Genomic DNA, 24,280 nt, shown 5'->3' with positions numbered 1-24,280 from the left:
TTCCTCTGCTTCAATATCCACAAAGCAGAAAAAAAACAAAAACCCGATGGGTATTACAAATGATCAAGGTTGTAACGCTGTAACTAAAATTGCAGCATAGACATCGATATTTAATAACATTTAGCAAGGAGTCTTCCTTTCCACTGAAAATGGATTGAACTCCATGACCAGAGGGGTCCCTCAGAGCGGACCTGTAGCGACTTCCAGGGACCCCAGGTTGTTGATAAAAATAGACCTAATCTTGTAGTTTTTTTTAGTAAAAAACAAACATGATCGTGGGGTCACCAACAGAAATATCGCAATGTCATCTACCAATGATTTTCCAATTTTCTATTGGCCACCAGAACGAGTCTGAGACCATAGGAATTTTTGCATCGATGACTCTCTCGGGAACCATGCATTAGCTTTGGGGGATCCCCCAGTTCAGGTAAGCGTATACAGATACATTTAAATAAACAAACTTTTTTTTATTTATTTTTTTTTAAACCTAGCAAATATTGGATTGGTTGTACTGACACTTTACATACTAAGGAGAACAGTTTAACCAATCTAGCAATAGTGGTTGTAGAGACAGGACATTTGTGCGCAACCACTAATGAGAATTTTTCCTCGCTTACTTTATAAAATTAATGATACCTTCACTAGCATGGTCTACAATGTCAAGGTCACATTTTTAGATCTCTCTCCCGTAACTAATGTGGTTATTGTGCTTACCTTGCTGAATAGATCTAAAACACGTGTTTATTCTGCTGTCCCCTCCACCCAAGTCGTATTGCTTTAAATTACTTACAAAAATGAAAACAGATCACTTAATTTCTACAAACTACAGGCTGTTCATCTGAAACTCCTATCGCATGTGGTTCATTTGCATTACATCCTGCAGTTTTATGTAGGCGATGCAAGTGAAAATATGTATAACCTGCAGGTGAATACACGCTTGAAAAAATTAAAACAAATTAAACACAAGATGTTACAAGTAAAATCCTCTTGAACAGGTCAGGTTTTGGTAATTTTTGAACGAGCATAATGCATAATAAGACTAGTTGACATGACGGGACAGATTGTAGATACAGACAACTACTTGCCCGTATTCACTGTACATGATCTGAATCAACGTGCCAAAATACTGTATTTAATATTTAACACTATCACATTTTGATGTATTAGGTGTAACATAAATTAATACAAATTTGTTTTGGTATCCAATACTGCTTTTCAATAGGCAGCGTGTATTCCAATACACATGCCTCTGTAGACAATGATATTGTACAAGTACAATGCTGTGCTTAGTCTCCAAACCTCCTTCAGCTTAGAGAAAGCGCAGGTTTCTAGGAAGCACGCCACAAATACATGCATGGTGTTCCCGGTAAGTGTATCTCATGCTTTGTTCAAATACAGTAAACAAGGAGTGGAGTCTTTTTTTTCAAAATGGCCTTCATGCCAGTTGTGTCAGGCCAGTACAGCGTTTCAAATCCCACCGGATCTTTTTGGTCTCTCCATATTAGAAAATGCTACACATTTCTCTTATATGCAGTTTCCAAGCAACACTTTTTTTTTTTTTTTTTTTTTTTAAAAGATCAATTGATGTATTCTCATTCAGGTGCATGTGGCAAGTCAAAAGGAAAAAGACTCCAACGCACAGCCCTGAACAGAGTGGGTCCCACACCAAAAAGACTGATAAAAATATGTATTATCCTTTATGAATCCATAGTTAAAAAAAACAGAGGTAGGTACCCTTGCATGTGGCAAGTCAGCTAGGGGCTGTAATATACAGCATGCGGGCGTGCGTTCCTATGCGAACGCGCGTGCATGTGCCGCATGCTTTTCGTGTATATAGTGCCGGGAGCTGCAGGTAAGGTATGTGTGTGTGTGTGTATGTGTATGTGTGTGTGTATGTGCGAGTATGTGTGTGCATGGGTTGTGTGAGTGAAAGTAAATCCTAGATAAGATTTTTTAAAAGAAAAAAAAAAAAACTTCGCACATACACATCCATACAAACACACATCCATCCATGCATATACACACACACACAGCGGCGCGAAAAGATGAATTTCTTCATGTTCGCTGCTGTCTGTCGGCTCCCCTCTCCCTGCCGTGCGCGCACGCGGCCCTTCTATAGAAAGGCTGACTCACGTCAGCCAACTAACGTAGCACGCGCCCGGCATTATAGAACGTGCCTTAGCCTGCAAATGACTATAAATGGCCTGAAATCCTATGGATTAGAAAATATTAACTTTAACACCAACCAATGAACAGTCACTACACAGAAGTTAAAAAAAACATAGAAAAAGTACGTATTTATATACGAGTAAAAAATTCAACTAAACCACAGATCATGAAATTGTAAAATCAAATCAATGTGGCTAAATAAACAGGTAGGGGAGGAAACGGACAAGAAGAGGAAGGCGTTTAGATTCTTTAAGTCAGAAGGGACAGAGACATCGTATCAGAATTATAAGGAATGTAACAAAAATTGCAAAAGGGCAATCAAATTAGCAAAAATGGATAATGAAAAAAGGATTGCAATAGAAAGTAAGGTCAACCCTAAAAAATTCTTTAAGTACCTTAATAACAAAAAAATGAGAAAAGAAAATATAGGACCCTTTCAGTGTGAGATGGGTAGGCAGATTATTGGAGATAAGGAAAAAACTGAGGTATTAAACAAATTCTTTGCCTCTGTGTTTACCAGGGAAGAATCAAGTTCAATAGTAGTGCCGCAGGAGGAAGCCACAACCTCCATATTAATGAACAATTGGTTAACTGAGGAAGAAGTTCATAAGCGACTTGAAAAAATTAAAGTAAATAAGGCACCTGGCCCCGATGGCATACATCCAAGAGTTCTCAAGGAGTTAAGCTCAGTAAATAGCCAAACCATTATATTTAATATTCAAGGACTCCATTTCCACAGGCTCAGTACCACAAGATTGGCGTAAAGCAGATGTGGTGCCTATATTTAAAAAAGGAGCTAGATCACAACCGGGAAATTACAGACCTGTAAGCCTGACTTCAATAGTAGGGAAACTACTTGAAGGTTTAATACGGGATAATATTCAGGAATACCTAATGGAAAACAAAATTATTAGTAATAGTCAGCATGGATTTATGAAGGATAGATCTTGCCAAACTAGAGACAGGGGATAACAAAAAAGAAAAAAGCGGAAGGCCCATAGAGTAGTATAGTTGAGTTTATAGTCATTAAAAAGCGGTTATAAACACTCACAGAAAAAAAGGTTGGTACAAGCACTTCGGTACTAATAGTGACCGCAGGAACAGGGGTACTTTTACTCGTCTGCTCGTTTGGGTTCGCGGATGTTCCGCCCGCCTCCTCTTTCCGATCGATGCTTCCTCCACTTCCGCGTCAGCTGACTCGTGACGTCGGTGCGTGGCGTCGGTCGGGGGTTGGACTAAGGGCGGTCTCCAGCTCCCACTGTGAGCTCGGCGATCCGGAAACTCCGATCACTGCGTCTTCTCTATAGTACAGTGGTAACTCCCAACAAGCACAGGCAACCACAGCAATGTCCGCCCTACGCGTTTCCAGGGCGCTTGTCCTCTTCGTCAGGGGCACGTTCCCCTGACGTCACGAGTCAGCTGACGCGGAAGTGGAGGAAGCATCGATCGGAAAGAGGAGGCGGGCGGAACATCAGCGAACCCAAACGAGCAGACGAGTAAAAGTACCCCTGTTCCTGCGGTCACTATTAGTACCGAAGTGCTTGTACCAACCTTTTTTTCTGTGGGTGTTTATAACCGCTTTTTAATGACTATAAACTCAACTATACTACTCTATGGGCCTTGCGCTTTTTTCTTTTTTGTCATCCCGTCTCTAGTTTCTCCTGGTCCCGAGGTTGGTTCCAGATGCAAAGAGGCTGCATACCCATTTGAGATCAAGATCGGACTCTTTATTTGGGAAACACAACAAGCTGAAATTTCATATAGATTAAGTATTATAATTTTATTAATTGTTTTTAAATAATTGCTTTTGATTTTACTGTGTAAATCCCTTTACTCTCTTCTTTCTTATATATCAATGTATGTATATGGAAGTTGTTAGGTAAGAGCGCTGGTGAACACACTTGGTAGCAGAGGGGTTAAGACCCACCTGCTCTCAACTGTGTTAAACTCAATTTATAACCCTTACTCTCTTGCCAAACTAACCTTATTTGTTTCTTTGAGGAGGTAAGTAGGAATTTAGACAAGGGTAATGCAGTTGATGTGGTCTACTTAGATTTTGCAAAGGCTTTTGATACGGTTTCACACAAGAGGTTGGTGTACAAAATAAAGAAAGTTGGACTCAGTAATAATATATGTACCTGGATTGAAAACTGGAAATTTTTCAGGTAGTGCTAAAGTCGTGAGTGGAGTACCTCAGGGATCGGTACTGGGACCCCTGCTTTTTAACTTGTTTATTAATGACCTTGAGGTTGGGATCGAGAGCAAAGTCTCCATCTTTGCTGATGATACTAAATTGTGTAAGGTAATAGAATCAGAGCAGGATGTAATTTCTCTTCAGAAGGACTTGGAGAGGCTGGAAACGTGGGCAGGTAAATGGCAAATGAGGTTTAATACAGATAAATGTAAGGTTATGCATTTGGGATACAAGAATAAAAAAGCGACTTACAAATTAAATGGAGATATATTGGGGGAATCCTTGATGGAGAAGGATTTAGGAGTGCTTGTAGACAGCAGGCTTAGCAATAGTGCCCAATGTCATGCAGTAGCTGCAAAGGCAAACAAGATCTTATCTTGCATCAAACGGGCAATGGATGGAAGGGAAGTAAACATAATTATGCCCCTTTACAAAGCACTAGTAAGACCACACCTTGAATATGGAGTACAATTTTGGGCACCAATCCTAAGAAAAGACATTATGAACTAGAGAGAGTGCAGAGAAGAGCCACCAAATTAATAAAGGGGATGGACATTCTAACTTATGAGGAGAGGCTAGCTAAATTAGATTTATTTACATTAGAAAAGAGGCGTCTAAGAGGGGATATGATAACTATATACAAATATATTCATGGACAATACAAGGAGCTTTCAAAAGAACTATTCATCCCACGGGCAGTACAACAGACTCGGGGCCATCCCTTAAGGTTGGAGGAAAGGAAATTTCACCAGCAACAAAGGAAAGGGTTCTTTACAGTAAGGGCAGTTAAAATGTGGACTTCATTACCCATGGAGACTGTGATGGCAGATACAATAGATTTGTTCAAAAAAAGGTTGGACATCTTTTTAGATGGGGAAGGTATACAGGGATATACCAAATAAGTATACATGGGAAGGATGTTGATCCAGGAATTAATCCGATTGCCAATTATTAGAGTCAGGAAGGAATGAATTTTTCCCCTTAATGGGGTTTTTTGTTTGCCTTCCTCTGGATCAATAAATATAGATATAGGATAAAGTATCTGTTGTCTAAATTTAGCATAGGTTGAACTTGATGGATGGAAGTCTTTTTTCAAACTCATCTACTATGTAACCACAGATCATGAAATTGTAAAATCAAAAGGAGAAAATATATGTCTGTTGTATAATAATCAAAATGTTACCTGCTCCAGCTGTGTTGCAAAAGCAACCGTTACAGAGAGAATGAAGTAGTCCCTGCAGTAGTCAGCGGGACCAATCTGATGGTAGCCCTCGGCTTCATTCAGTATAGAAACAAGGCTCTTTGGGTCCAACCCAGACCGTTCACCAGGAACTACAAGAAATAATGGTGTTAATGCAAAATTGCTTACTTGATTGTTTGCAAGCTCAGCAAATGAATTTAAAACATTTACATACATGCATGATATGGGATTTCTTGATCACACCACCCAAGAAATAAAATAAAAAATGTAAAAACACACACACACACACACACTTTAGCAGCTAGCCCAATCTACTCAGATGTCTCACAAAGGGTTGATGCGTCTGTGCATTGTAAACCTACATTTGGCTGCACAAATTGTTTAATAACGCACACCGAAGCTTTAGCCCAATATCAGTAATGAGTATTCAGCTAAAAAGCAACATACGGAATTAGCAATTCACAGCCAAAATATGAGGCTATGAAGTTTGAAGCGTCCAAGCTTGCAAAACTGAAATTCACATAGAAATGTATCCTGACAGCTTATGCCGTGTACAGCGGCTATGTTTTAAGGAGACATATTTCCTGGGTTTTCAGTTGCTTTTATTATTTCACTGGCATTAGGGGTTATCATGGCAATCTCTGCTTTCTTAATGGGTGTGAACGACCATGGCCTTCTCACATTTTTAGTATGGATTTTATTTTTTTTATAAAATATCATAAATTAGGAATGCAACTGCAGAATTGTAAATAGTTTGAATCACACACACACAAAAAAAAAAAACAGATGGACTCTACAATAGTCAAGAGATTGCTGCGGTAATTGCAGTATGGTGTTTCAGAGACGTATACTGGCTTTGGGAACTAGGCTGGCATATGTTGATGGGCTCTGCCGTTTGTATTTTGCTACATACTGTACCTTGCATTTTTTGCCCCTAACAACTTAATTGACTCATTTATATAGAAAACTTATGTTATTTTATAAATCATAGCTTACATAAATGTAATTTTTACAGTCTACATCCAATACAGTTAATTGCTGTTCAGCATCAACAATAGCAACACAAAAGCATAAGCAGCACAATAGTCATTGGATTTTGCCTTCTACTTGCAATGCTGTAAACATGGCAGCAAGTGGACGTTTCATAAAAAGACCCATCTAAAGCAGGATCAAGTTTAAAATTGTCCTAATGGTGAATCCCCCTAAATGTTTACTGAAGTTATATTGAAAGCCTGGCATATTGTCTTTCTGTGCAAGGTGCCCAAAATTAAGTTATTTGTATATGGTTCTTTTGAGTTGGGGCTCCGAGTGGATCGGCCTTTTACAGGGATTGAATGAACAAAATACTTTCTTCTGGTGCCAAGGATTACTGCATTTCGTATAGATACGCTGGCAAATGGAGTCAGGACGCTTTCTCTAGAAAGGTGTAAAAAATATATATTCCACAGCTACTGTATAAAACACTGGTTTAACAGATGCAAAGCTAGAGCTAACATCTAAGCCAGGGGTGAGAAAACTTTTTATGCCGAGCCCCCCTTTTTCTCCATGAAATTTCTCGGGCCCCCCCTGCCTGATGTAATCAAAATCACATTAAAAAAAAAAAAACCTTTATTAAACGGTATACAATGTAAATACAAATATGTTTAAGGCCGCGCATATAGTGCCCGCGACGTCACCCGCGACGTCACCCGTCGCCGCTAGCTAAAGTTGTATTTCGCTTTGCGGCGGCGTGGGCGACCAGGCCATTGATTGGTTCAGGGGCTGTCACGAGGTGACAGCCTCTGAAAAATCAAATATTGCCGGCTTCAAAAAAATCGCGTCGCCATGTCACGCTTACTATAAGCGCACGCGGCGGCGACAATGCATTTGTTTTCGGGCGACGTTGCGTCGCCGGCACTATAAGCGCAGCCTAAATACTTACATACTTCAACAGCTCGCTCTTGCAAAATTAGGCTGCGTCCATTCTGCCGCTGAGAGCGGTGACATCAACTCTACAAGCATGAGCACAGGGTGTCCTGCATAATTTTGCAAGCATGAGCGGGGAAGTGTTTTCACTTTTTTTTAATTATTTCTGTACATTTATAGTATGATTGATATAGTGCAGCCTACCCTTTCACTTGCAGAGGATCGCAGCGAAGCAGGTTGCCAGTGGAGGAGAGCAGGAGCTATTGTAGGGCAGACACCGGAAGGAGGGGCGTTTGACATCACAGCGCTGGGGCGTGCTACTCCCCCCTACCTCCGAATCACGTGGCCGCCACCTACACTATTCTGTTTGGCTGCACGCCCACATCTTTTTTGCCTGCACACCCAGGTTTTGCCGCAAGCGCCCAACCTAAATAATCTTGCGCCTGGGGCGCCCCCCCCCCTCAGTTTGTGCACCGCTGCATTCAATCACAACACCCACACAATCAACACTCAACACACACACACACACACACACGTCCCCCCATGTGCTGCTGAAAACGGGCGGGTAACAGACAGTAGGAGGAGGGCTTGTCTGTGTGCAGGGATCAGTCTCAGCACGGAGCTTCTGCCCGCCCCCAGGTTTCCCCGCACGCAGCCTGCGCCCCCCCCTAAACAATCTTGCGCCCCCCCAGTTTGCGCACACCACTGTTCTAAGCAATGGGTAAAGCTTCAGGCTATGGGACAATTAACCAAATAAAGTATCAAAATTTAAAGATCAAAACATGTCCAAATCTCCACTGAGGCTGTACCTTACTAAATGTAATACAGCAAGCCTTGAATGATCCAATGCAAAAGGGATTACAAACATTGGGGTAAACAGAGACATTTGTAAATAGTTCGTTGTGGGCTGATCCCTTTTATAGCAGATGTTTGGAGGTAATCGATTTTAAGCTCTCCAGGACAGGGATTTCCTTCCTATTATTTGATTTTGTTTGTTGCACTTATTGTATTATAATTTCCTGTAATGTACTGTCACTTGAAAAGCACAGAGAACACTGGGCACTATATAAAGAATATATACATACATACAGACGAGACAACGAGTATTCTAAAGCTTGCCTTAAACTAGCCCGGTTACATGCTGGGTGTAACCTGGCTAGTTTAAGGCAAGTTTAAGGCAAGTTTAAGGCATTTCTGCATTGACTAATGACCCATCGGATTCAGTTTGAATGGGACTGCTAGGTATCCCCGCTGTTAATCTGATGGGCCATTAGTCAATGCAGAAATGCCTTAAACTTGCCTTAAACTAGACCCAGCATGTACCTGGGTCTTTTTGGCTATTGCCACTGGTTTGTGTTAGAATAACCGTCGGCACTACCGTACATACATACATACATACATACATACATACATACATACATACATGCAGTGGCTGAAATGGCCTCATCTCCTTTTGATGTCATTTTTATTTTAAAGCAGCAATCCCAGCTGCTCATCTATCAGCGCTTGGACCAGGGGACCCTCCAGACATGTTATTTTCAGCTCGGAGGACCCACTGGTTCCCGAGATACTTACCAGTGTAGAAACCGAGGTGTTCCTCTCTTTTCAGGAGTTCAATGTGACTGCTAAATCGGACGGATCCCGTGAGCCAACAGAGTGTCTGCTGGAGAGCCGATTGAATGGCCAGTATCTTGGAAACCAGGGGTCCCCCTGTCTAGAGCTAAAAAATAATGTGGTTCACCTCTAGCTCCAATACGCTTAAAAAAATAAATAAATAAAAATGTGAAACTGCTGCTTTAATAACCTTTTCAGCCAATATTAAATAGCAGTATATTACTCTTCAAATCAAAAACACTGGAGCAAAAAGTTTAATTACGTTACAATTTCTCGGATTTGTGATCACGATAAAACGCAACAGTTCTAGTGCATAGCACAGAGTTGTGAATACCGCAACAGTACTATTGAGACATTATAGAATAATCAACATTTTATTTAAAAATATATACAATAAACAATGTCCGCACATTTTATTTATATATGTATATGTAATTTTGGTGACATACCTTTACTGTTTCTTGGAGGAGCTTCTTTTGCTCTGAAACTATCCACTGTAGGTTTGGTGTCAGTTTCCAGTGTAACATTAATCTGTATTTCTGGTTTAAATTTGGTGTACTTGCTGCTCAGTAATGGATGCCATTTTGGTGCCTGGTATAGGTGCAAAATATAGTAATCATTTCATTATGACGACAAATTCAGAGAAAATAAGGTTACATACAAACTATGAATGTGCGGATTCTGATGGAAAAGCTCACTGTAACCCAGAATATGTAGCCCAATTACATAACATGGGGCTCTCTGGGGTCCTACAAAATATAACAGACAGTGCTAACAGAAACAAAGCATGCTTTAAAATAAATGACAGTCATTGTGCCGGAATGGTATAACATTTGGTTATTAAATGGGAAGTGGAAAAGTCCGAGTAAGGGAATGACTGAGGTTTGAACCGAAGAAGAAATGTAAATGGACAAACTGATTTTTTTTTTCAAGACTCAGGCAATAGGTTAAATTCAATAAAGACAAACTGACTCAACAGGCCATTATTCCCCAAATGGCAAAAACCCTACGTAATCATCATTAGCAACTAATTTGAATGGCAAATATCGATCACTATCGGTCCAAGTTCACCGAACAAGGCCAGAAGTCTATGCCTTTAATGCTGTGAATGAATTTGGCTTCTCAAACGTACTCCTAGGGGTATAACGCATAGGAGAATGCTTCTTCCAACTACGGGGACAGCAAGACACGCGCAAAAAAAAAACAAAAAAAAAACGAACCTGATGTCGGGAGGAGACTTCCCGTGCCGTGGAGAATTTAATATCGTGCTTTTCAGAATGTGTGAGAGGATACCCACATCATAAATATTTTAAATGCCAGTACTTATTTTATTTTTATACGTACATTACTATAAACAACCAGCCTCTAAGAGCTTGGTCAGGTTAAATGTTATTATATGTATTGCTCCAACCCTTAAACAGTTACGGCATACTTTATATTAATACTGTACCTGTTTCTTTTCTTGAGCAGCTCTTAAGTCCAACACCACATATCCCACAGACTCTTTTGCTGATGTTAAGCTATCCAAGGCAAAGCACTGGAGCTTAATAGGAGTGCGCTGCAGCCTATGGCAGGAACAAAGATGTCGTTTGAAGTTTACAAAAAAAATATGTCTTCAAATTATATTTAGCCCTGAACTAATTTTTAAAGTATCAGAAAATGTAATCCCTTAAATATTTTGAGGCTACAACACACTGAAGAGGTACAAAGCACAAACACAAAAGTCATTAATAATTGAGCTGGTGCTGAAAAAAGCTGACTTTCTAGCAAGATCATTTCAATATCTAATATTGGCAGGAAGATAAGCAGCTGAACTACTAACGCCACTAGGTTGTTCCACTTAAGTATATCAACATATAAGTATGCCTCCAGGAAAGCACTGCTTGCAATTATGCACTTGAAGACAAAGACCCTATACAATCAAGATTGCATAATGATATTTTAGAAAAGAACAGCGAGGCCAGTTACATTATGAAGTTTAGACCTTTCTGATATGAACCATCATGTAATATAAAGGCCTCTTCTAAATAAAAGATCACTTACTCTATACATTATTTCATTTCTTAGCTCATCATACAAACTGGTAAACATTACTTTTTTTTGCAAATATAGTAGAGAATATGTTGTGCGCACCTAAAATCTTAAATAAAATGACTGCTTCCAGATGCAGCCGAAAGAGGACACGGTTTATATACATTTTGGAACAGTGAAAGTACAGAGGTCTGTTCAAGTACAGAGCACCTTCTTACAAGTCCCAGTGAAAAGTCACACAAAGAAAACAAAACACTTTGCCTCATCATTTTTTAATTTCTAAATAGAAACACAAGACCGGTGATTTGTAACAATGTGTTTCTGCGAAAAGCTGCGGGTTTTACAAGAGCATGAGAGCTTCCAAAAAAACCTTTCCGTTGCCAGAGGAAGCCCTTTGGTAGCGGACAGGTTAATGTCCCAAGAAGGTTATTATATGTAATTGTGTCAATGGTTTAATTAATATATACCGTACAGTAGAAACATGTTGGCTTAGTAAAAGTAAATGCACCCAAGCCCATGTACACACTCGGGTTCTGCAGAAACATGAAGGGTTCAACAGCTGGTAAAGAGAAAATAATGGTAGGCTACGGCATGGAATTTAACCTGTGTTGATGAAGTGATTTCCTGTCAAGTTCCCAGGCTAACTCTGTGGCAAATTCTGGTTGCTCCAAGTGGGGTACTGGATCTGTAGACAGCTGCTCCCCATCGAATTTGGCTTCTACAACAAGCAGGTGCCTCGAGCGCTTAGGAAAATGGCGCCCTGAGAATGAAGAAGATAACCCAAGTCAGCAAGGGGAGTAGCTACATCAAGGAGATATTAACAGTGGCTCATGTAGTACACGTTCCTTTCCTTTAATGTGCGATATGAAAAATCCTATCAGGTTGCACCACACAACAAATGTATCAACGACATGGCTCCATCAGATCACATTAGTTAGCATTTTTTCACTGCTTATAATTGGGCATTACGGTTACCTAGGAAATATTATTCTTTGACATTTTCTTATGTAGACGAGGGCTATGCAGGAGAAAGGGAATTGTGATATTGTTGCAGATTGTAAAATGTCCCAAAATTAAGACTGCAGAGAAGCATTTGTAAATTCCAGGATACTCCTGTTAAAAATTAGCAAAGGCAAGTAAACCCTGAGAACAGCGCAGTTCTGCATTAGGCCTCAATTATACCAGAAACTGCAGAGCGATCCGGTGACATCATCGTAGCGACGCTACATGTGCACTACTGCAGGGAGACATGGCCAGATCGTTAATGTGTATGTTTGTCACCGGATTGCTCTTTCTGGTATAATTGAGGCCTAATGCAGAAACACACACACACACACACACACACACACACACACACACACACAGACACAACGACACAACGACAGACAGACAGACACACACACACACACACACAGTGACAGACACACACACACACAGTGACAGACACACACACACACAGTGACAGACACACACACACAGTGACAGACACACACACACAGTGACAGACACACACACACAGTGACAGACACACACACACAGTGACAGACACACACACACACAGTGACAGACACACACACACAGTGACAGACACACACACACAGTGACAGACACACACACACAGTGACAGACACACACACACAGTGACAGACACACACACACACAGTGACAGACACACACACACACAGTGACAGACACACACACACACAGTGACAGACACACACACACACAGTGACAGACACACACACACACACACAGTGACAGACACACACACACAGTGACAGACACACACACACACACACACACAGTGACAGACACACACACACACACACACACACACACACACACACACACAGTGACAGACACACACACAGTGACACACACACACACACACACACACAGTGACACACACACACACACACACACACACACAGTGACACACAGTGACACACACACACACACACACACAGTGACACACACACACAGTGACACACACACACACACACACACACACAGACAGTGACAGACAGACAGACACACACACACACACTGACAGACACACACACACACAGTGAGACACACACACACACACACACAGTGACAGACACACACACACACACAGTGACAGACACACACACACACACACAGTGACAGACACACACACACAGTGACAGACACACACACACAGTGACAGACACACACACACACAGTGACAGACACACACACACACACAGTGACAGACACACACACACACAGTGACAGACACACACACACACCCTTTCCCCCCCTGCCTGCCTTCCCCCCTCTGCCTGCCTTCCCCTTTCCCTGCATGCCCCCCACGCCGCCTCCTGCCTCTGCCTTTCACCCACCCGCCGCCTCACACCCCTGCGCCCCACAGCCGCCGCCCGCACTCAGACAACTGCCGCCTCTCACCCACTCGACACACCCGACACGCCTGCCGCCTCCCACCCCTACGCACCGACATCACTGACCAGCCGCCGCCCGCACTCACCAGACACCCGCCGCCTCACACCCGCTCACACCCTAGCGGGACCCCCACCCACAGCCAGCATTCACTACCAACCCGCCACCCGTACTGAACACCCACCCGCCGTCTCACACCCACTCACACCCTAGCGAGACACACACCAAATATTTTACATCATTTATGTCACCAAAATATACATTGTACTGTGGTGTAATATACATTGTACTGTGGTGTGTTTACAATAAACCCCTTTTTAAACAACATCGTATTACATTTTCTACCATGTTTCTTTTCAACATTATTATACAACCTTTCCACCAAATAGTAAACCTATTGTTCCCCTATTTATACAGAATACTACCTATTACGGATTTACATCCCGGGCAACGCCGGGTATATCAGCTAGTGATATATATAAATATATCCAAAATATATATCTATATATCCTATATACATCATACATATACATACACATACATACATATCCATCACACAGATCCCTGTCCCACCTCCCGACACGCTTCCGCCCCACAAGCCCCACCTACCAGAGCACACGCTCTGATGGGCAAGAACATTTAAAGCAGCCGCTTGGTAAAGCGAGAGGTGAGCATCAGCACCGGAGAGCACAGCCACTCTCCACTATAAACTCAGTTGTGGTTTTACTGGATTTGCATCTAATCCCATGCCGCGCTTAAAAGCTATGTGAACAGCAGAGCATTTGCTATATGGGTTCAATATAAATGGATTTCAGGCAAAAAGGTGACATGCTCATTTGCATGTAATTTCACAGAATTCCTTGCTGCAGTGGAAGCACTGTATGCTAGGTGATAATGGTTGAAAGGCAGGGTGGGGTTTAGGTTGCACTGTGATTGGCCATGCAAATCACGTGATGCGGCCGTCGCCTGTGAAAAACAAAATCTCTTCATGGGACAGAAGCTTTGCAGCACGTTGCGGCTCTACCGTCGCGATTGGTATGTGCGCCCTCACTGCATTTCGTTTTGAAGCTGCGCGGCGTCACGCAAGATTTCTGGTATAATCACAGATATCACGTAAAGGTATCTGCATTCTTCCCCAACACGTGATGCTGTAATAGAAAGCCACATGTGACAGAATGAAGTCAAATCAACTGTTTCACTATGGCCAGGCAGTTGCACATCAATGTACAGTACAGTGTATAGTCCGTTCTATGCATTATAATGGGATCCTGGCAGCACATATAGTGCACCACTTGATTCTACCCAACCCGCAATACAATTTCCTACTTAGAAAATTGTGGAAGACATCCAGCAACCTAACTTTCATTGCATAAGTGCAATAACCCAAGAGGGCTTCTAACGTACAGAAGAGGCCACTTCCCCCAGCTATTTTAATTTATATAATTCTCAGGATAAATGTCCTATTGCTTACTCAATGCACAGGAAAGTGACAAATAATCAAAGCAAGTCATTACCTATGATCCACTTCATGATTGTAGGAAAAGGGTTAAAAATCAGACTAAACAGGATTTGCCTGTTGCATTTGCCAGATGCTAACAGATCTCAAGTGACATGTCGGTTAACAGGTGGACGTACTGAAATCCTACCTGTTTAAGCTTCGATAAAAAAGGGATTAAACCAGCAGGTAACCTTTATCTCATGGTGTCCCAGTAGGCCATTTACTAATGAGACTGATGGCAGCAAAGTGTTTTGTAGAGGATCATTATTGCTTTCCTTATGTAATGTGGGGAGATTTTTATATGGTGTGGCAAATTTCATTTCTCATTCGCCACACCTGTGGCTACATAGAATAATACTGTAGGTTGCCCACCTATGATATAAAAGCTGCCCTGTCTTCACCGCTTAAGTATAAATGGGCAGTCTCGCATAAGGCAGGCCGTCACCCCATGACATATTAAAACATGGTCCCAAAAGCAAAACACACTTACTATATAAGAAATACACAGAACTGCTCACAATGTAATGTTTGCAGCTTGAAACACAGAGATTTAAATCTCTGTTATTGTCCCACTTCAAGGACAGCATCTTTATCACAGGCTCTTTTGCACGCAATGAGCCGAATGTCATTGCACGTTGAGAAGAAGATCCGAGTCAGTCGCTGGTCCCACGTTAGCACCTTACAAAAACAGTAACTATAAACACAAACTTAACAGCAGCACATACCGAAACCCCAGGCAGGCGGGAGCAGAGCGGGTGGCAGGTTTCATTAAGCAGCACTCAGCTGTGAAACAGGACAACAAAAACCTGCTGGGATCTCACAGCCCAAATCTACAAATAATTGTAAACTATGTGGCTCATTCATTGAACCTGCAATAGTGCCAATCTGGGAACAGAGAGATGGAAACATACATTGGATGGGAATTACCGTGCTTTATTACACCGATTAGCACGATTGCAGTTTGATAAATAACCCCATATCCCAGGCCCCGTATGTTCAGTCACCCGAGGAGGGTTTGTAATAAGAGTCAGTGCATTTACCCTCCAGGATGGACACCACGATGAGCAGCTGGTCTGACTGGTACCCCATCTCTGTGCAGGGCCCGGGGAGGCGGGGAGGGCTCTGCGGGTCACCTCCGGGGAGGCGGGGAGGGCTCTGCGGGTCACCCCCGGGGAGGCGGGGAGGGCTCTGCGGGTCACCCCCGGGGAGGCGGGGAGGGCTCTGCGGGTCACCCCCGGGGAGGCGGGGAGGGCTCTGCGGGTCACCCCCGGGGAGGCGGGGAGGGCTCTGCGGGTCACCCCCGGGGAGGCGGGGAGGGCTCTGCGGGTCACCCCCGGGGAGGCGGGGAGGGCTCTGCGGGTCACCCCCGGGGAGGCGGGGAGAGCTCTGCGGGTCACCCCCGGGGAGGCGGGGAGGGCTCTGCGGGTCACCCCCGGGGAGGCGGGGAGGGCTCTGCGGGTCACCCGCGGGGAGGGCTCTGCGGGTCACCCCCGGGGTGTCACTGCGCGCCGCCTCGGTCACTCCTGCTGAAGCAGCGATAGCTGGGTGCTCAGGTCTCTTTGCCACTGTATGAGGAGACGTCACCCGCCGGGACTCCGCTCTTTGCCGCCTCTCTCCCAATCCAAACACCCGCAGACTCCGCCCCCTGACTACGGAGCCACTTCCGCCTAGCAACTGGGTAGCGCACGCGACAGCTGACCAATGGGAGAGGGCAGGCGAGTCAGCTAGCGCAAACTACCCAACTGACGGAAGGTCGCCAGAACTTGATGACGCAGTTAGTCCAGTTGTCTACTCTATCACGCACCACGCCCCGAGCATGGCGGCGGCCATCTTTGATTTGGGCAGCTGCCCATAGGCAGTCATGTCGATGTGCCAAGCGTCACTGATTGCTTGGAGTGTTATTACACATGGGTAATAGCATCACTAGTGCCCAGCACAAAGGCCTGTTAAGTGTCAAATATATAAGGGTTCAAGAGTTGAGATGTGTGAAATGTGTGTTTTATCTTTAAAGATAATAACATTTTCACTACGCTATCTCCCTCATACATTTCTTCTTCCAATCTAAGGCCGCTTATAGTGCCGGCGACGCGAATTCGCCCAAAAACAAAAGCATTGCAGCCGCCGCGTGCGCTTATAGTGCACGCGACGGCGACGGAGCGACAGCAACGTAGCGAAAACTCGCTGCCGGCAAAATTAGATTTTTCAAGGGCCGTCGCGTCACGTGACGGCCCTTTAACAAATCAAATTGCGGGAATGCCGCCGACCGGCGAAACATAACTTTTGCCGGTGGCGACGGGTGACATCACCCATCGTGTTGCCGCTGGCAGCACTATAAGCAAAGTCTAAGGCTGCGTCCCCACACTGCCCGCGGCAGTTACATATATAGATATAGATATATGTAAGTCCCCGCTTACGCTGTGCGTGCTCGCTTGTGCGCAGGCACACATGCTCACCCGCGCTCGGCACTTAGATAAACAAAAAAATATATACTTTCCCGCGCACTCAACTACCCGCAATGCCCCCCGCACACACAAGCAGGACACCCGGCGCTCATGCTTGGAGCGCTCTCCAAGCATGAGCGCGCTCTGCGCTAGCGGGGACTCAGCCTAAGGCTTGTTTTGTCATTCTTGCTGCTGCGCGTGCGGCGCGCGACCGGCGTTACACGTGGCGTGCGCGTTTAGTTTGTAGGCTGCAAGCGATGACGCACGGTTAGAGGGCGTGACTGACCACAGCTTTAGGCCGCGCTGTGATTCGTTCGCGTTGTGGCAGCAGCGGAAAAATGCAATTTTATTGTAATTTCTCAGGTCTGCCACGCCACCACTCACGGCTGTGTGCGTGCGCGTCCCTAGTATAGAAACGTCTGGCTAATACAGCCAATTATAATTGACGCACGCACGCACACTATATTACAGGCCTAAGGCAGGATCCCCACACTGAGTACCACCTCAGGGTTAATAATCATTTGGAGACCAAGCATACTTGTATTTACCAAATATTGGATCTATATAGAAAACTCAGGCTTTTGGTCCAGTTATGGTAGTGGAGGCCCCATCCGATTAACCAGGGTGTCAGTCAGGGTACACTAGGGCAAATACTATAGCACAGAAGATGTGTATCTCCCCAGGGATAGACAGAGACTGGAAAGCCCAATAGTATCCACTCTCTAAATACATAAATTGTTTTTATGGCCTATCAAACCTGGCCTGGGTTGTATAGGGCTGATGTTATCTTGAGTCAACCTCTGTGTTACCAGAGATGGGATTAAAATATGCTTTAACCTGGGGTTATAATTGATGGCCACTAAAACGTAAAAGCTGTATATTTTGGAAGGCTGTAGATGGGACCCAGATCATGGGCTGTTAGCCTCAAAGAAAATGTTACATTCTTGAAATATCAGTAGTCCTGGGGAGGAATATGGTGCTCTACAGAGGATAAGCGACATATACTAACTCTTCATATACTTCTGATTCTTAGTCCACGATTTATTGAAAAGGGGTGTCACGTATGGCACTCAGCTAGCACGCGACCTGATTATGGGACAAGGGTTAATACACCCGCAAGCGCTCCCACTTTTCACCTCCGCAAAGGTCCGTCAAATGGATAATATCTCCTCTACAGGAACAAGGATCAATACACAGATCTCAATCTGCCCCACCCTTCACCTCCGCAAAGGTCCCTCAAATGAGTTGTATCTCTCCTCCACCCGTCCCAATATACCACCGCTACGAACAGCACACAAGTGAGCACGTAACTTATGTAGCCCTTGTACTCCCACCCTAAGTGAGATTGGGGTCACCTGCTTCTCTGGCTACTCCATTTAGGTGTTATGCTGTTCCTGTGTTGCAACAGAAAGGCTGAGTGCTCCACGGTGTTGTGGGGAGAAAAGGACAGGTTTACAGGTTACTGTAGTCGTGGGTGCAGTGCCTCCAGTCAGCATGGGTCCTTTGAATAGAAGGAGGATCCATACTGACACCTTGTTCTTGATTCTCAGACAGTGATCACACTGGTGATGGTACAACTGTGTTTATTGTCAGGAACATATCTCACAGCATGGCATTGCTTCCTCTGCATGGTGCTCCTCCTTAGGCCTCCTAGTGAGACCAAGTGTAGCTGGTACCCACTCCACAGGGGGAGGAAAGAGACACACCTACTTTTGTGAGAGTGCCAGTATTTATACCCTTTGGGTGTGACTGTAACTCTGTCTCTTAACAGGACAGATCTGGATACTGATTTGGCCACATACTGGATGTGATGGCCTATCAGGACCCACCTCTCCGGCTGACACTCTCTGGCTGTTGCTAGGCCCACCCTTGGATACATCTATCTAATGTATCCAAGGCTGCAAAAGCACACAGGGTCTTTTGAAGGAATTAGGCCATCCACTGCCTGCACCTATCAGGAGTTACACTGGTAGGGCCCAGGAAAAGAAGTAGCGGCCGGAGGCTAAGCTACACTTAGTTATACAACCAGGGTTAATACACACGGCTACTCTAGCCACCCCACCTTTCTCCCCAAGGAACCTGTGAGTTAATTTTAACCCCTACTCAATTGCAAATCATAACTATCCACTGCCACCACCTGGGGTATGCAAATAAGATGTCAAATTAATATTTATTATAGAATAAACTATGCACTTTCACACACCAACTTTCACAGTTTTAGTGTTAGGATCTGCATTTTTGGTTTACCTTGACGTTTGGTATGCAGGCTTACGACGCTTTGGCCAAAGGGTTTAATTAAAAAAACAAGTAATTACTATTAGTATTCAAGTATTTAAACTTTATACTCATTACCATATATGTTTTGTCAATTTGATGTAGCATTGGGCACCCCTGTCTTCTGTTGTATACATTTGCCACGCTCAGTAGCACTCATTTTGCATAAATATATATTCATGATGTGGTGGATGTAGGAGTTTGAGCTATCTGGGAATATGTGTGTTAATCAATTTCTGACTGGTAACAGTCTATGGAGGTTAGGTGGCACCTCCCCCCAGAGCTCGCCCCTCCCCACCTTTTTAACTTGGGAGGTTCTGACAACTTGCTGAATGGACAGGACTCACTGCAGTTCCTTCCCCTCATACAGAGGTAACAGGAAGGGTTCACAGTTTTAGTGTTAGGACCTGCATTTTTGGTTTACATTGACGTTGGTATGCAGGCTTACGACGCTTTGGCCAAAGGGTTTAACTAAAAAACCAAGTAATTACTATTAGTATTCAAGTATTTAAACTTTATACTCATTACCATATATGTTTTGTCAATTTGATGTAGCATTGGGCACCCCTGTCTTCTGTTGTTCACATGAAAGTAGCCAAAATCAAGCAGCCATCCAACTTTAGGGGTGGATGTGCCCTGTGAATATGCAGCAGCCACCAGCCACCAGCCACCAACGTCCAAGGAAGAAAAGAAAAGGCCATATAGTGTAGACGGTAGTATATTCTGACAATGGGTATACAAATAAAGGCTTACACTCTGTATGATCAAGATAGGCGTAAATGGATAGCGGGTAACAGGTACACAGTGAGTCGCGATCCCCTGGGTTCCTCGTTGTCCTCCGCTTCACCGGAACACTGTATCCATGCCAGGGCTCCCGTCACGTCACTTCCGGTGCGTCGAGAACCGCCGGGCCTGATGATAGGAGTGGATTCTCGGTGTTCCTTCTCTTGGGTATTGCTGGACTGAAACACTACGCGTTTCGCCGTTAGTGCTTACGGCTTCGTCAGGAGTGTTGATTGGCTGCTAAATCCTTCTTTAAACACCCTTAAGCCCTCCCTCTTACTAACATCCTATTGGCTAATCAATTCAACATAGTGTAAGTAAATAATGTGGGCTAAATAGAATGGGCAGGTGTATCTCACTTAAGTTACCCCTAAATCCTCCCTCATATAATCATATTACAACATAATGAAAGTAGATAAAGTCGGCACAATAGAGTGGGCGGAATAGAGTGGGCAGATAGTCACATAATGAATATTAAATTACCTCATTGGGCATATGACAATTAGAAACAAATTAAACATATTAAAACATATTAAAATATATCTAAAAATCACAGATATCTAACTGAAACTAAAATACATTATAACTTTATTAACGACGATTGTGGTTTATCTCGGAAAAAAGAGTCAGGAAAAAAATAATTGGTATTCGTATAATATTACCAAAATAGCAGAAATATATGTAATCCTATATTTCTACATAAATGTTTTCGTAAATATTTTTAATACAGTAATACTAGAGGTATAAGATAGTTTCAAAGAAATACGCCCAATTCAATATCAACATTCAATCCCCTAGGGGTTAAAGTTTTCATAGTGAAAATCCAGTATATCTCCCTTTTGGTTAGTAGAATATTACGATCCCCTCCCCTCCAATGGGGTAATACATGTTCCAAAACTGTAAATGTAAGTCCTGTGGTATTGCCTTGATGGTAATTTATAAAATGTTCAGATAGAAGATGGGTGGTTACCCCTCTTCTTATATTTCCCAGATGTTCTAGGAATATTCTACTAACCAAAGGGAGACATACTGGATTTTCACTATGAAAACTTTAACCCCTAGGGGATTGAATGTTGATATTGAATTGGGAGTATTTATTTGAAACTATCTTATAACCTCTAGTATTACTGTATTAAAAATATTTACGAAAACATTTATGTAGAAATATAGGATTGCATAAATTTCTGCTATTTTGGTAATATTATACGAATACTAATTATGTTTTTCCTGACTCTTTTTTCCGAGATAAACCACAATCGTCGTTAATAAAGTTATAATGTATTTTAGTTTCAGTTAGATATCTGCGATTTTTATATATATATATATATATATATTTTTTTTTTTACTTAAATTTTTTATTGAGCATTTTTTAACATACGAAATAATAATTAACAAAACATATAACAGATAAAAGGGGGGGTCGGGAAGGTGGGGGAGGGGTAGCATTTGTAAAAATATAGCATTGTACACAACTATTTAATTACCACGTGTATCACTCTGTTCCAAATATTCTAATCTATATATGGGGATATACCTGCATGGCGAAACCAAGGGGCCCAAATCTCAGAGAATTGCGAGGTAGAGCCGTTCAGATAGGCTGAGAGTTTTTCCATATAAACTATATGCCAAATTTTGTTATTTATTTGGTTTAAGGATGGGGGGGCAGGTTGTTTCCAATTTTTGGCAATTGTACAGCGTGTACTGTAGCATTTAACATTTGGGCTAGTACTCTAGCTTTTTCCAGGAAATATTAGCTATTGGCTTGCCTAGCAATATATATACTGGGTCATGTGGGACAGTGTTTTCTAGGATCTTGTGTATTAAGGTGAACACTTCCGTCCATGTTTGTTGGATTTTGGGACATGACCAGAATATATGCAGAATATTCCCCACTTCACCACAACCACGCCAGCACAGAGGGGAGACCGCTGGGAGAAAAGAGTGCAGTCTGGCAGCAGTCATATACCATCTGAATATTAACTTGTAAATATTCTCTTTTATTACAACGCACGATTAATTTTTGGAGGCAGCTTCCCAGATGTCTTTCCAGGTATCGAGATCTATACAGACATTGAGGTCTTTTTCCCAGGATACCATATATTTATCGGGGTTTGATTGCTCTTGATAGAGGATAGACTTTGGTATATTCTGGAGATAATGCCCTTTGTGTGGGGCTGGTGTAAACACCAGTCCTCGAACAGAGTTAAAGCATGGGGTTGACTTGATTTGTAGACTGATTGGATATAATATGTAGAACAAAAGGTGTACAAACAGCGCTTATACAATCAACAAATGATAAAACCTTAGATAAATTGTCCGAATGGTAGTCCTGGAGCTGCCTGTTGAGATTGTTCTGGTATCTTGCACCCAGACTTGAATTTGTGGACAAAAGCAACCTCCTCTGGCGCTGAGGTGGGGACTTGAATTTTCTTCGTATAGACTGTGACCTCAGGAAAAAACAAAAGACAAAACATGCAGGAAGCCGGCAATAGTGTATTACCCAAGGGATACAAAACATATATATAGGAGCAATTTATTGATTGAATATCTATTAAATATACATAAAAATTAACATGAAAATATACATAGATATATCCCTGACGAAGGGATATCCCTGACGAAGAAAGACACCAATAGAGCTTTCGAAACGCGTTGGATGGTTTTTGGTACTGTTGGGACACCGTAGCAGTGGACGAGAATTGGTGACGTCATTGCGCGAGCGGATCGGGTGCATTCCATGAAGTGATTCACGACGGAGCACGAGATAGGATCCCGGCAGCAGGAGACGCAAACACCGCCAGGCAGACGGTGCATCCCGGCCTTAAAGACCATTAACCAGTGCATTTGACCTATTCACATCTGGTGAGTAGGTTTTCAATTTTTACCAGGCGGAGCAAAGATCAGAAGTCTTGGACACAAATTGCAAGCCTCCCACTGTGATAGTGTGCAAGCAGCTTGTTCACATCACCAGTCAGTGCCAAGCACTGGTTCAAATATTTTATTAATTTTTATGTATATTTTCATGTATATTTTTATGTATATTTTATAGATATTCAATCAATAAATTGCTCCAATATATATGTTTTGTATCCCTTGGGTAATACACTATTGCAGGCTTCCTGCATGTTTTGTCTTTTGTTTTTTCCTGATTGGATATAATGCTTAACCTGGAGAAATCTGAAAAAATCAAAAGAGGGGATATCATGATTCGTTTGTAGAGAAGCGAATGGGGGGACTTTCCCTTGAACGAGAATATCTTTGACTCTCGTGTGTCCTTTTTGAACCCAGGTATGGGAGAGCGGGTTTTCTGTGTAAAAGGGCAGAGAGGGGTCTGAGAATAGGGGTTGCATGAGGGAAGGGGTACTGGTTAGTTGGAACTTGAGGGAGTCCCAGATATTACAGGCAAAGGATATCACCGCATTCTTGAAACTCTCAGGCGGTCTAGATTTTTTGTTGAGCCAGAGAAGATTTTTTATTCTGCATGGGGAACAAATCAAATCCTCTATCTCGACCCACCTCCTTTCGGTTGGGTTTACATGCCAGCTAACAAGTTGCCCCAGTTGAGCTGCTCTATAGTAGTTTTGTAAGTTCGGAAGAGCTAAGCCTCCTTCTGATTTGGACTTACTGTATAAAGAATATCTTTGCGAACTCTATGTCGCCTGTTTTGCCAGACAAACTTCAAAATCTTCTTCTGAATATTATTTAGGTCTTTCTGACAGATTTTGACCGGGAGAGTTTGAAAGAGATAG

General features: G+C 42.9%; 1 protein-coding gene across 2 annotated transcripts in view; it reads right to left on the bottom strand.

Annotated features, from left to right (window-relative positions):
* Nucleotides 1–16,781, bottom strand: part of CEP120 (centrosomal protein 120) — a 44,406-nt gene extending 27,625 nt beyond the window's left edge. Inside the window, exons 1-5 of one of the 2 annotated variants that reach the window (XM_075600906.1) lie at nt 16,074–16,781; nt 11,718–11,874; nt 10,534–10,648; nt 9,533–9,674; nt 5,547–5,695 (exon numbers count right to left, since the gene is read on the bottom strand). In XM_075600906.1, the coding sequence (XP_075457021.1) occupies nt 5,547–5,695; nt 9,533–9,674; nt 10,534–10,648; nt 11,718–11,874; nt 16,074–16,122 (612 nt within the window). In that variant the 5' untranslated portion in view covers nt 16,123–16,781. The remainder of the gene's footprint in view (nt 1–5,546; nt 5,696–9,532; nt 9,675–10,533; nt 10,649–11,717; nt 11,875–16,073) is intronic. The other variant, XM_075600913.1, reaches the window with a different exon arrangement.
* Nucleotides 16,782–24,280: the final 7,499 nt, after the last annotated feature.

This window comes from Ascaphus truei, chromosome 1, assembly GCF_040206685.1.
Source record: "Ascaphus truei isolate aAscTru1 chromosome 1, aAscTru1.hap1, whole genome shotgun sequence".
NCBI lineage: Eukaryota > Metazoa > Chordata > Amphibia > Anura > Ascaphidae > Ascaphus > Ascaphus truei.
Note: the sequence above shows the minus strand (reverse complement) of the source record. Positions and strands in the feature narration are given on the sequence as shown.